The sequence below is a fragment of the Zootoca vivipara genome, chromosome 1 (genome assembly GCF_963506605.1).
Source record: "Zootoca vivipara chromosome 1, rZooViv1.1, whole genome shotgun sequence".
NCBI classification, from domain to species: Eukaryota; Metazoa; Chordata; class Lepidosauria; order Squamata; family Lacertidae; genus Zootoca; species Zootoca vivipara.
In genome coordinates this window covers 83,540,421-83,553,601 of record NC_083276.1, presented here as the reverse complement: position 1 = coordinate 83,553,601, position 13,181 = coordinate 83,540,421, and the positions used below count along the sequence as shown (strand labels likewise).

At 49.8% G+C, this 13,181-nt stretch overlaps 1 protein-coding gene across 7 annotated transcripts in view; it reads right to left on the bottom strand.

The window, feature by feature from the left end:
- SPTB (spectrin beta, erythrocytic) overlaps nucleotides 1-13,181 on the bottom strand; it is a 101,984-nt gene that overhangs the window by 6,095 nt on the left and 82,708 nt on the right. For all 7 annotated transcript variants that reach the window (XM_060277819.1, XM_060277844.1, XM_060277833.1 and 4 more), the window contains 3 exons: nucleotides 10,363-10,625; nucleotides 7,568-7,741; nucleotides 227-269 (listed from right to left, as the gene is read on the bottom strand). In XM_060277819.1, coding sequence (XP_060133802.1) covers nucleotides 227-269; nucleotides 7,568-7,741; nucleotides 10,363-10,625 — 480 coding nt within the window. The remainder of the gene's footprint in view (nucleotides 1-226; nucleotides 270-7,567; nucleotides 7,742-10,362; nucleotides 10,626-13,181) is intronic.

Genomic DNA, 13,181 nt, shown 5'->3' with positions numbered 1-13,181 from the left:
TTTCTCCTACCCTATGAAAACCTAAATATATTCCAGCTCCTTCCCACACCGTCAAGTGGGTGTGACCCTAGCTGTCCTTGACTGCTGATTTAATGAGCAGTCATGGTTAGTGGCCCAGCCATGCCAAAGCTTTGATTAGCAAAACAGTATGATGCAAAGTGGTACATGGAAACAGTGACACATTTACGGTTCATTCCATAAGCCCAGGATTCACTACAACACCTACCTCATCTTTGCCATGGAAGAGCCATTCACTCCCGTTGCTGAGTCTGCAAAGTACAAGAACCTGTAGTCATTATATAATACACTTTTTAAAAAAGTCACCTGGCCCTAAGGGTGACTTTAAAAGGGTGACTCGAAGAGTTTGCTTTTATTGTCAGGAGGTCCACACAGTGGCGGGGCCAAGCCAACTGGGCGCCTGGGGCGGCGTGCGTGTCCCTGTGCCCAGGGGCGGGGCCAGCTAGGGCAGGACGCTCCACGGGGGCTCCGAGGAATCTGCCTGCCTCCTCCCACTCAGCCACCCTACAGCTGAGGGGGAGGCGGAGGGCAGACTGTTTGGGGCAGCGTGGAGCCTGTGGGTGCCCAAGCCACTAAGTCACTCCCAGGAGAGACGCGTGGCTCAGGCACGCTGCAGGAACCACGGTGAGTGCCACCTGGCATTTTGTCACATATCCCCAGTGGTGACACCCAGGGTGGCCCGCACCCACCGCACCCCCCTTCCTCCGCCCCTGGGTCCACACAGAGTGTTGGAAGGGACTTCAAAAGGTCATCTAGTGTAACCTGACATTGCAGAAAATCCACTGCTATAGCATCCTTGATAGGTGGTGAAATATACTCGGAGTCAAGAGTGAATTTCATGCTCTTTATTCAGCTCATAGTCATCAAGGAGGAGAAGAGAAGACGAATGGCTCTTTTCCCAAAACCATCTGCTTATATACATTATTTACACAATGGGCCTTGCGTGATTGGCTACTTCAGGGCTACACCTGTGGGCCAATTATATTGTGGATTGACTTTTGCCTGCAGCCTGATTGGCTGCTCCTACAGGCCAATCAGGTAGCAGATTCACTTCTGCCAGCCGCCTGATTGGCTGCTCCAGCAGGCCAATCAGGTTGCGGATTCACTTCCACCTGGAGTTGGATTGGGTAGCTCCCGCTGATTCTGAATCCTATTGTTCTAGGATTCAGCTCAGTACATAACACCCCTCCCCTCTAAGTTCCAGTCCTGCCCGGGAAGTTGCATTCGTAGTCCCCAAGGTCTGCTGGCCGCCTCCGTGTGCGTTGTGGCCTGGGGTGTTCCTTGGTCAGGGGTTCTGGTTCTGGCTCGTGTTCCGAGGCTGCTGGCTGTGCCGGGGCTGTCTGGTCTGGCGCCACTGAACCACTAGGTTGTAGCTCTGGTTCCGGTGTCCTTCCAGCCTCGGGGCGCCCCTCTGTGCCTACTGCTTCTGCTTCCTCTGCCCACCCCTCTCGCTCTACAGGCCTCACTGCCCTGCTGTCCCCTTGGGACCCCTCTGTCCCGCTCTCCTCCCGGGTTCCTCCTGGGAATCGTCGCCGTATCTGGTCGCAGTGGCGGCGCCAACATTGCCCCCCTTCCGTTAGTACCTCGTACGACACGGGACCGGTCACCTTGGTGACTGTGGCGGGTACCCATGCTGGGCCTGCCCCAAAATTCTTTGCATACACTGGGTCCTGGGCCACAAATGTCCGGGGGTTCCTGCCTTTCCCCACCACTACCTCATCCTGAGCTCTGTCGGGGTGAAGTCGGTCCAGTCTAGTTGCAAGGCGCCGGCCCATTAGTAATTCAGCTGGGCTCCGGCCCGTCGTTGTGCTTGGGGTGCTGTGCTGTGCTAGAAGAAATGCGGCAAGGCGGTATTCCCAGTCCCCTTGTGTCATGCGGCGGAGGCTGTCCTTGGTGGTCCGCACCATGCGCTCCGCTTGGCCATTGGTGGCAGGGTGGAATGGTGCTGAGCGGATGTGGCGGATGGCGTTCTGCGCTGTGAAGGTCTGGAACTCCTCTGACGTGAATGCGGTTCCATTGTCCAAGACGAGGGTGTCAGGGAGCCCGTGGGTCGCAAACAGCTTACGTAGTACCCGGATGGCTGCCGCCGTAGAAGTGGATGGTACCAGTGCGACCTCCAGCCATTTGGTGTAGGAATCCACCACTATGAAGAATGTTTTTCCCTGGAAGGGGCCAGCGAAGTCCACGTGCAAGCGTGACCATGGATGTCGGGCGGACTCCCAGGGCTGGACTGGGGCCCTTGGGGGATCCGGGCGGGATTCTTGGCAGGTCTGGCAGTGTTGGACCCAGGCCTCTATCTCTCTGTCAATCCCCGGCCACCACACATCACTCCTGGCAAGGGCCTTCATCCTCACTACCCCTGGGTGTGTCTCGTGTAGGGCTGTGAGGACCCTTTTGCGGAGGGGCTGGGGAACAACAACCCTGCTTCCCCATAACAGGCACCCCTTGTGGGCCGACAGTTCATGTTTGCGGTTTGTGTAGCCAGCGAATTCTGGCCCGGGGCTGCTGCTGGGCCATCCTCGCCACACCCAGTCCAGGACCCGGGAGATGACCCTATCTTTTGTGGAATGGTGCGCAACTTCTTGTGCCTGAATGGGTCGGTCGGGAAGCAGCTCCAGGGTCATAACCTCTTGCGCAGGCGCTGGGTCGGGGCCTGTTTCTGGTAGTGGTAGCCTGCTGAGGGCGTCTGCGTGGCCCATCGCCTTCCCAGGGCGGTGGATTAGTGCATACTGGTAGCCGGCAAGGAAAATTGACCACCTGAGGACACGTGGAGACAACACTTGGGGGGTCTGCTTCTCAGGGGCAAACAGGCCAAGCAACGGCTTGTGGTCAGTCACTATGGTAAAGGGCCGCCCGTACAAGAAATCATGGAATTTTTTTACGCCCTTCACGATTGCCAGACCCTCCTTGTCAATCTGTGAGTAGTTTCGTTCGGCTGCAGCAAGCGTCTGGGAGAAGTATGCCACCGGCACCTCTCTTCCATCCGGGAGTTGGTGTCCCAGGACAGCGCCGATGCCATAGGGAGAGGCGTCGCATGCCAGCACCACTGGCAGCCTCTCGTCGAAGTGTGCCAAGACCGAGTTCGAGACGAGCAAGTCCTTGACTGCCTGGAATGCGGCCCTTTGTCGCTGGCCCCACACCCAAGGGGCCCTTTTATCTAGGAGTCTGTGTAGGGGCTCCGCTACCGCTGCCTTATGGGGAAGGAAGGCATGGTAAAAGTTCAATAGTCCCAAGAATGACTGAAGTTCGGGCTTGCTCTTGGGCGCTGGGGCCTCACAAATGGCCCGTACCTTGTCACCGGTTGGATGGACCCCTTCTGCGTCCACCTTAAATCCCAGAAAGTCCACCTGCGGCACTCCCAGTAAACACTTTTCCCGCTTCACCTTGAGGCCCGCCGTCTGGAAACGGTGCAGGACGGAGCGGAGGCGGTCCTCAAATTCCTCTGGTGTGGGCCCGGCGATCAGTACATCATCAAAGAAGGGGGTGACACCAGGAATCCCTTTAAGGAGAGAGTCCATTAGATTCTGGAATATGCCTGGTGCCACGCTAACGCCAAATTGCAGCCGCTTTACTCTGAATGCCCCTCTGTGCGTCACAATCGTCTGAGCCTCTGCTGTGGCTTCGTCCACAGGCAACTGTTGATACGCTTGGGCCAAGTCCAGTTTGCCAAAGATTTTTGACCCAGCCAGGGTGGCGAGGACATGGCTGACCACTGGCACTGGGTATGCATGGGCCGTGAGAGCCTTGTTTATGGTGCATTTGTAGTCTGCACAGATGCGGACCGAACCGTTAGGCTTGACGGGTGTGACAATTGGAGTTTCCCAGGGGGCGTTGGGCACCGGCTCCAGCACTCCTTGCTCCACGAGCCGGTCCAATTCCTCGTCTATGCGGGGTTTCAGGGCAAACGGGACCCGGCGGGCCTTGTGCCTGATGGGTCGTACAGCGGGGTCTAGCTGTAGGGCAATGGGGGGTCCTGTATATCGTCCCAATGCCCCATCGAAAACCCCTGGAAACTCTTTGCATATGGCGTCCACGTCCACTTGTAAGCTAGTGCGGTTCACCCCGGTAACGGCTAGCCCCAGAGGTCCAAACCATGCCAGTCCCAGTAAGCTAACGTAGGGGCCCTTAACTACCAGCAAGTCCAATTGTTGCTTTCGCCCTCGATATTGCACCCTGAAGGTCCCCACCCCCATAGTAGGGACCTTACGTTTCTGGAAGTCCCGGAGGGTGAATGGGGCCGGCCTTAGTTTGGGACCCCCATTAGGGCACAGTTCCCTTAATGTTCGGGCCGAGATTATGGATAGAGTTGAACCCGTGTCCAGCTCCATGCGGCATGGGGCTCCCTCTATCTGTACCTCTATATAAATTTTCTCTGTGCTGGGATGGGGCAACTGGAATACCTGGTAGTCCGTGATCTCCGTCGAGTTGCCTTGGTGCATGGTGCCGTGTGACCTGGGGCTCCTGGGTCGGTCATCTGATGCTTGTCGACGGGTGAGTCGAGCCCGACACACCCGGGCGATGTGTCCCAATTTTCTGCACTGCCTGCACTCTGCGTTGCGGAAACGACAGGTCCTCCTCTCGTGGTTCTCCCCGCAGCTTGCACAGTTCCCTCCTTCTCGTCGAGGCTGCTGTGGTGTGTGTGCTGCTTGAGTGCGCCGCTGTACTCGGTGTACTTCCTCCCTGTCAGATTCGGATTCGTCGGTGAGGTCTTCGTGGTAGACCCTCGGTTGGGATGGCGGGGCCGGTCGTGCCTCTTGCGTTGACCTCTCGGCGGCTTCGGTTGCCAGGGCTTCCTCCAGAGCAATCTGGAACGTGAGGTCTTTTTTGGCGTAGAGGCGTCGTTGCAACATCTCGTCCCTCAGGCCACCGACGAGGCAGTCACGAAGCATGTTCTCCAATTCTGAGAAGTTGCATAACCGGGCGGCTTGGCGGAGGGAGGTCACAAACCCAGTTATGGTTTCCCCCGGGGCTTGCCGTTTTGCGTAGAAGGCATTTCGGCAAGCTACCACCGAGGGCTGTGGTGAGAAGTGCTCCTTCAGCCGTTCCATTATTGTTTTGTAAGAGACGGTAGCGACATCTCTAGGTGCAAGGAGAGCCCGGGCGATTTCAAACGTCTCCTCTCCACAGACGCTGAAGAATGTCGCCCTCTTCATGGCATCGTTGGTGACTTCTTTCGCTTGCAGGAGGAAGTTGAAACGGGCGGCGTACCCTTCCCAGTCTCCTGATGCTGGTTTGAATGGCGAGAAGCTGCTGTCGGTTGCCATTCTGGGTTCCTTGGGTCCTGGAGCTGAAGCCTGGATGCACGGTGCGATGCAGCGGTGCAGCAGGTGGCGGTGCTGCGGTGCAGTGCGTGGTGGCGGTCAGCTCAGCAGGATCCCACCTTCGTCGCCAGTGAAATATACTCGGAGTCAAGAGTGAATTTCATGCTCTTTATTCAGCTCATAGTCATCAAGGAGGAGAAGAGAAGACGAATGGCTCTTTTCCCAAAACCATCTGCTTATATACATTATTTACACAATGGGCCTTGCGTGATTGGCTACTTCAGGGCTACACCTGTGGGCCAATTATATTGTGGATTGACTTTTGCCTGCAGCCTGATTGGCTGCTCCTACAGGCCAATCAGGTAGCAGATTCACTTCTGCCAGCCGCCTGATTGGCTGCTCCAGCAGGCCAATCAGGTTGCGGATTCACTTCCACCTGGAGTTGGATTGGGTAGCTCCCGCTGATTCTGAATCCTATTGTTCTAGGATTCAGCTCAGTACATAACAGGTGGCTATCTAGTTTCTGCTTAAAAACATTTAATGAAGGAGAGTCCACACCTTCCAAGCTAGTCCGTGCCATTGTTTCAACAGCTTGTACTGTCTGGAAGTTTCTTCCTAATGTTTTGTCAAAAATTCCTTTAATGAATCATTGGTTCAGATCCTACTCTGGATCTAACTGGAGTTAACTGGGGAGCGGGAATCTACTCTATCCTTTATGTGTTGTTGTTTAGTCGTTTAGTCGTGTCCGACTCTTCGTGACCCCATGGACCATAGCACGCCTTTATGTGACAGCCCTTCAAATATCTGAAGGTGGTTATCATTTCACCTCTCAATCATCTCTTCTCCCGGCTAAACTCCTTTAACCTTTCTACAAAGATGACCCCTCAACATCTTTGTCACCCTTCTCTGAATACAGTGAGAAATGCAAATATGTGCTACTGCATGCTTTAAGAACCAAATCATTACAGAGTTGGAAGGTACCAAAACATCACCTCGTTTAACTCCCTTGCCCTGTCTCACAATCCAGTACAGTATGTGCAATTTGTGAAGAGGAAATGCAATGCATACAAACTGCTCAATGAACTAACTCTGCCCTGGGCTCATTTGGGAGGAAGGGCAGGTTATAAAGGTCATCATAAGCAAACAAACAGTTTGAGAAACAAAATAAAAAAATTCCTTCCAGCAGCACCTTAGAGACCAACTAAGTTTGTCATTGGTATGAGCTTTCGTGTCCATGCACACTTCTTCAGTTTGAGGTGACTCTGGCAAATAAGTGTTTTAATTATTGTACCAAAGTGCACTAAAAAGATCTGAGGCAACAAGAGAAGCGCACAATTAATAAAAGGGGGAAATGCTAGTGTCTGGAGGGCTTTCTTGTGTAACAGGCTGAGATGGGTTAACTAAAGAACATCTCAGTAACTCAAGCGGGGAAAGCTGCAGGAAAGCGGATTCAAAATTATCAAGGGGTTAGAGGGACACCCTAGAAGGAAAGGTTACAACATTTGGGGTCTTGGATGTAGTGGGGAGGGAGGGGGCAGCTGCCCCACCCTAGATCAAGTAAAACAATAGAAATACTTAACTGACCAATCACGTCAGTTCTGCCCCGCCAACAAAAATCCTAGCTGCACCCATGTTTGGGGTGGTGCATAAAAGACAAAGTGACGTGTGGTCCCCCCCCCCCATGATACTAGAAACCCAGGATCATTCAGTGAAACTGGATGGTGTTAGATATAGGACAGACAAAAGGAAGCACTTCTTCACACAATGCGTAGTTAAACTATGGAACTCACAGCTACAAGAGCTGTTGGTGGCTATCAACCTAATCTTTGATGTAAATCCCATGATGCACATGGGATAAGGCACACTGGCTGTATGCTGCCTCCAGGATCAGAGGCAGGAATTAGCTATTGTGCACATGCCTTGTTTGTGGGCTTCCCATAGGCATCTTGGATTCTTGGTTGCATTGTGGGAAACAGGATGTTGGGCTGGATGGGCCTGTGGTTTGATGCAATGGAGAGTTCTCTTATGTGTTCATCACTTTGGACTCAGTAAACATTTTCCAGGTTTCATGACCTTAAAATATGTGTTCCACTCTGACCCACACCTTGAAAGGCACCATTTCCCCAGATAACCTCTAGGTTGTTCAGACGGAAGATTGCCTATACTCAGAAAGCTTATCTTGCTAAAGGATCTACAGCAATGTTATGGCCAGAGACTGTCTGCCTTAGAGTTTGACCCAAACTGGCTCACGCTTGAACAAAGTTTTGGAAAGCTGTTAGGGGCCTTGCCTCAACTTGAAGACATGTTTTTTCTTCTTGTAACCAGCAGCTACTTCACAGAAGGCATTCTTCAGCCGGAAAGGCTCCTCTCCATGGTAAGGCACACCCAAGGCCAAACTTTTGGCATCCTTAAAGAAGGTCAGCTCACTGTTTCTGAGCACACAGTATAACGTATTCCAGGACCTGCCAAGAAGAAACACGGCTCAATAGGGGACACAAACTCTTCTGAGGCTGCATGCCACACTCCGTAACACAGCCCATTAAACACAACAGGACTCACTTCTGAGTAAACTTTTATAGGACTGTGTTGCATGACTCTTCCCCCCCCCCCCCAATCAGACTCAAAAGATTTTTTTGTTCATTCCTACCTCATTTTCTAAAATCAGAAAAATCTCTTAACTAGAATTTGCTATTAGTGTCTTTGGTAAAACTAGTTTTTTAAAATATCAGATTTAACTTTTGGTGTCGGAACAACATTGTTATTATTGTTGTATTCCCCAGGAGAGACAAAAGTTATATATACCTGAAGATGTTTTTTTAAAAATGATTTTTTTGTAGTAGGCAAAACCAAACCAAAGATCTTTCAGAGAAAGAAAAGCAAGAGAGACTTATTCCTAAGGATCTTTGTTCAGGAGTGTCTATTAAGGGAACAAAATGATACAGAACATGCCAAGACCAGCTTCGGATGCTTCTGTTCCACTAAAAATATCCTCTAGAGCAGATTGTGTGTTTGGCCATCTTTTTTTATCACTGTAAGTGGTCAGAGAATTTAACAAAAGAAACTCTATGGCCCTTACAAAGAATGACTAGAATCCAATGTTTGGTATGCAATGGTTTCACCGTTTGAAGGTGATACCCTCCAGAGAAAAGGAAACAGTTTTGGGCCCAGTTTGCAGTTTGAAATAGACCCACAATTTCTAGAAAATGAGGTGCAGTTTAATGGGAGGGGGCTGCATAAGTTGCCCCCTGGAAAATTGATGCAGTGTTAGGCAATGTTCTGCTTGCTTCAGAAGGGTCAGTTTGCTTCCAATATGTTCTACTTGTATATTTGTAAATACAACAAATATTACAAGTATGGCTATAAGTCTTCAGTGCTCTCTCTTCCAAAGAAAACTAAACTCTCTAGTACTAATCCCATAAGTTTCCACCAGCTGGGGAAGTGAAGAGTGAACGTTTAACAATAGCCATTCCACTTCTTTCCAGGGAAGGGAATAAACTGGGGGTACATTTCCAAACTAAAGAAACTGTTGAGGGCAGAGAGAGCAGCTTATTCTATTGGTTACAATAGATCGTTTCTTTCAAACCTAATTTTGGTAGACAGAGGGGACCCTGAGGCACATTGAATCATTGGTTCACATTGGGGCACATTGGCAACCTTGATAGCAAACCATCAGATCTGAGGAGAAAGTACAGAAAGCAGTACCAGAGTACTATTTTTTCAATGCCGTAATTGTAGAAAGAAAAATACATTTATGTATTCTGAACTGTGAGGGGAGGAATAAATTTTAGATCAGAAAGCATTAAAAAAGTTTATTCATTCCATGTGGAAGACAAAGCCTTTGTGTAACCTGGCGGGAAGGGATTGCAAAATACATGTGGTAAAAGAAGGGTCAGAGGAGTCTGCAGACAGAGTCAGTGATACCATGGATTGGTCTTCTCTTCCAACCTGTTACTCAATATGCTTGTTGGCTACTCGACACAAAGATGTGATGTACTCACCCTGCAGCTTTTTCTGATGATGCGGCACAAGTATATTACAGAGGCCACAGCATATTCCAACTATGAGACAGCGGCAGAACCAGCCAATAAGTGCCAGATCCCACCTGTTGGGCTAAAATAGCTCAAGATACTTGTAAGGACTTACAGCAGGGGTCGGCAATCTGCGGCCCGTGGGCTACAAGCGACCCACGGGGTCGTTTAAATAGCCCACAAGCCACCTCCGAACTGAGTCGCCCGCTTAGTGAGTCTCTATGCACGGGGGGCTCGCTTCCACGGCACCGGAAATCGCGTCTGCGCATGCTCAGGTGCCGAAAATCTCGTCTGCACAGACGCAGATGCTGAAAATCGCGTCTGTGCAGACGTGATCCAGCCCACAGAGCAATCTCTGTGGGAGTGAACCGACCCAGACAAGGTAAACCTTGCCGACCCTTTACTTACAGGCACTGTGGACCACACTTTGTTCTTGAATTTAAGGATATGCAGGGCTGACCTGTTCTTGCCTTTCTGAGCTGACCAGACTGGGCTCCTGCAGTGCTGTGCTTCTGCATTTGTATGCCACAAATGCTACAGTAATGCTAAGAAAAGTCTCACAACAACCACACTCGCTTTGGCCCCAATCTCCTCTGGAGCACAAAGGCTTTGCCAGTATGGGCCTTACACTGCAAGAAAGCTTTTCACTTCTCCTTTCCATAAAGCCCAACGTGCCAAGAACCTTTCACACATGCAGGGGTGGCAATGCTGGTGCCACCACCTATATAATCTCCATCATTTGCCTCGATCTGTTGTGAACTCATAGGATTTGACTTTATTTCATTTGTCCTGCAGCGGAGAACTACCTGCCTGTGGCCCCCAGCAATAGCAACTCTGTAAAGCAGCCTTTGTCAATGTGGTACCCTCCAGAAATTTTGTACTGTACTGCAAGTCTCACCAGCCTAGCCAATGGTCATGGATCATGGGAGTTGTAGTTCCAAACAATCAGAAGGCACCAGGTAGGCAATGGCTGCTGTGTATGTTAATTAGGGAAGCTGTTGCCAATTCTTCATACGAGAGACAAGCCCAGAAGCCATGCAAACATTCAACTGTACCTGTTCGAAGCCCTCTTGTTAGGTGCCTCTATATCGTGCTTCCGTCCTAGGTAGCCCTCAAGCTGTACGCTGTGAGATCTATCCAGCTGTGCAGGAAGGGTGGCTGTCTCATCGATCTCACTCACAGGGGTCTGGACCACTTTGAACAGGGATTCCTTTGTGGAAGTTTCCTCACCAACCACTCTGATCTCCATCTCAGGCAGTTTTTCCTCGGGCAGCTCTTCCGAAACCAATTCGTGATGTGGTTTCTCATTTTCTTGCATCTGCACGAGAGAGACAACTTGTTTAACCAAAAACAGAGCAATTCAAGATGGTGTGTGTTTCTGGCTTTTGCTCCATTCCACAGAAGGAACTGAGGGTCATAGACAGAGGCAGTTGACTGTAGTGAACAAATGCTGTACCATACCACTTCAGAGGGCAGGAGGGAAGCATATATTGGAATGCCCAACACCCCACACGTTCCCCTAGCACAGTAGTGGGGATTGCTTTGTATAGCCCACTCTCTTACTACATGCAGGGAGCTTTTTCAGAGGGGAAGGAATCAAAATATATTCTACCACGCCTATCACCTCAATGCTTTTACTCAAATTATGTTTGTAAAAAAGAGATGCCACTGCAGCCAAGTTCCTTCCTGTACTATTTGGGTACATGGAGAAGTGTGTGTGTGTGTGTGTGTGTGTGTGTGTGTGTGTGTGTGTGTGTGTGTTTTATTGCTTTATTTCTAAAACCAACACCTAAAATTTGATTGTAGATGCAGTGATCTCAGTGGATAACCTGAACACTGGGCTTTAAACAGCAATGCTAAAGTCACAGAGAATAAGTAGTTTGAACCTCACCCATCACACACACACACACACACACACACACACACACACACACACACTTTCCCAGTCCATGTCTGAGTGCTTTCCCCAGGAAAACCCACTCTTTGACACCGAATAGGAGCAAATGGCAATTTGGGCTTTCAGCAGATTGCTGTTTGTTCCAATTCAGCGGGAAAGAGAGGGGTTTGCAAGGAAAGTGTGGGGCAAAAAACCCAAAGAGTTCAGATCTGGATCTGGAAAGCTTGAACCTGTGCCTACAAATGCAAAGCAAAGGTAAGTGTGGATGAGCCCTAAAATCCTGCTGGCACATCATAAAGCAGCCTTTCCCAACCTTGTGCCTCCAGATGTTTTGCAACGCAAATCCTAACAGCCTGAGCCAGCAGGACCGTGCTGCCTGGGGCTAATGGGAGCTCTAGTCCAAAACATCTGGAAGGTACAAGGTTGGGGAAAGCCATCTTAGAGGATCTACAACTACTCCTGGGAAATGACCATTATTTCAAAGAAGGTTAAGTTTGTAATAGTCTACAGAAAGCAATATATTTTATGCATTGATTTACGTAGCTCCATCAGTGTGTATGGTATTTTAGAGAATATGAAAGGAAAAGCTGCAGAAGTTAGCAGAGAAGGAATATATGGTTGTTTCAGATACACATGGTTAGGCTTAATTAGCCGACAGGCTACATTATGACATATAATCATAGAGTTGGAAGGGACCGCAAAGGCCATCCAAGTCCTCCACCCCCCCCTGCAATGCTGGAATCTCAACACGCGGTCATCCATCCAACTTGAAACCATACTAGACCCTGCTGAGCTTTGCAAATGTGCTAGCAGTTTTGTTGCTGCACCACTAGGTGGAATACATAGGAAATAATATGTTTGTGCTAATGACTGTGGGCAGAAAATACTACTTCTGATGAGAGATTTCAAGTAAGAGAGGTGTCACCATGTACGCGTTATGGGAGGCAGTTCTGAGCATACAGGGCAGCAAGGCGGAGAGTCTTTTGAAGCAGGAGACCACCTTTGGATGATAGATTGTTGGGAAGCTGGACAGCTACTCATGCAATCCCTACTCATGACCAGCAGTCAACCACAAACCAAAGGACTGAGCCTGAGACAGATCCTAGTGCCCTCTCTTTTTCATCAACAATAACACCAGCCAGGCACATTATCAATTCACAGACAAGTCCTCCAACCATCATCCACCACCAGTACTTTTCAGTAATTTACCCTAGCTAAGTGGAAATCCGTAATGAAAAGGATGAATGGGCACAACTCAAACATTAATCCTGCAGAAACCGGTGGGCTCAGCTCTCCCACATATCCTATGTCCAGTTTTTCAGTACCAAACTACATGCCTGGGGAAACGATATAATGCAGCCTCCCTGGTATCAGACGTCAGGGCACCAGTGGAGTTTGCCTCTTTAAATATTTCCCTGACATACAAAATCTCTGATGCAGCATGTCTAGCTAACCAGCATGCCAGACAGGTTTAGATCCTGTCTTCCTTACACGATAGCACTCTTTGTGTAAGCAGTGTTTTTGCCACAAGGAAACACTTCATTGTGGAATTTCCATACCAGTATTATAGTGCCTTACAGGCTGTGCCATGCGATTTTTCTGAATGTGTAGATTGGCATTTACTTGCAAGGACCCTCATTCCAGATGCACAATGATGCTTTGGTTTGCAATGGTCCACACAACTGATGATCCTGGCTTGGAATCATCATAGGCTTGTCCGGCGTTTTAGATGTTCCACAAGATGTAGTGGTGGCCAACTTGGATAACCTTAAAAGAGGATTGGCTACATTCATTGAGGATCAGGCTATCAATGGCCATGTTCTACCTCCTCTGTCAGAGGCAGTGTATCTCTTGAATACCACTTGCTGGGCATCACAAGTGGGGAGGTTGCTCTTGTGCTCAGGTCCTGCTTGTGGGCTTCCCAAAGGCATCTGGGTGGCTACTGTGAGAGCATCCAGATGGGCCTTTGACCTGATT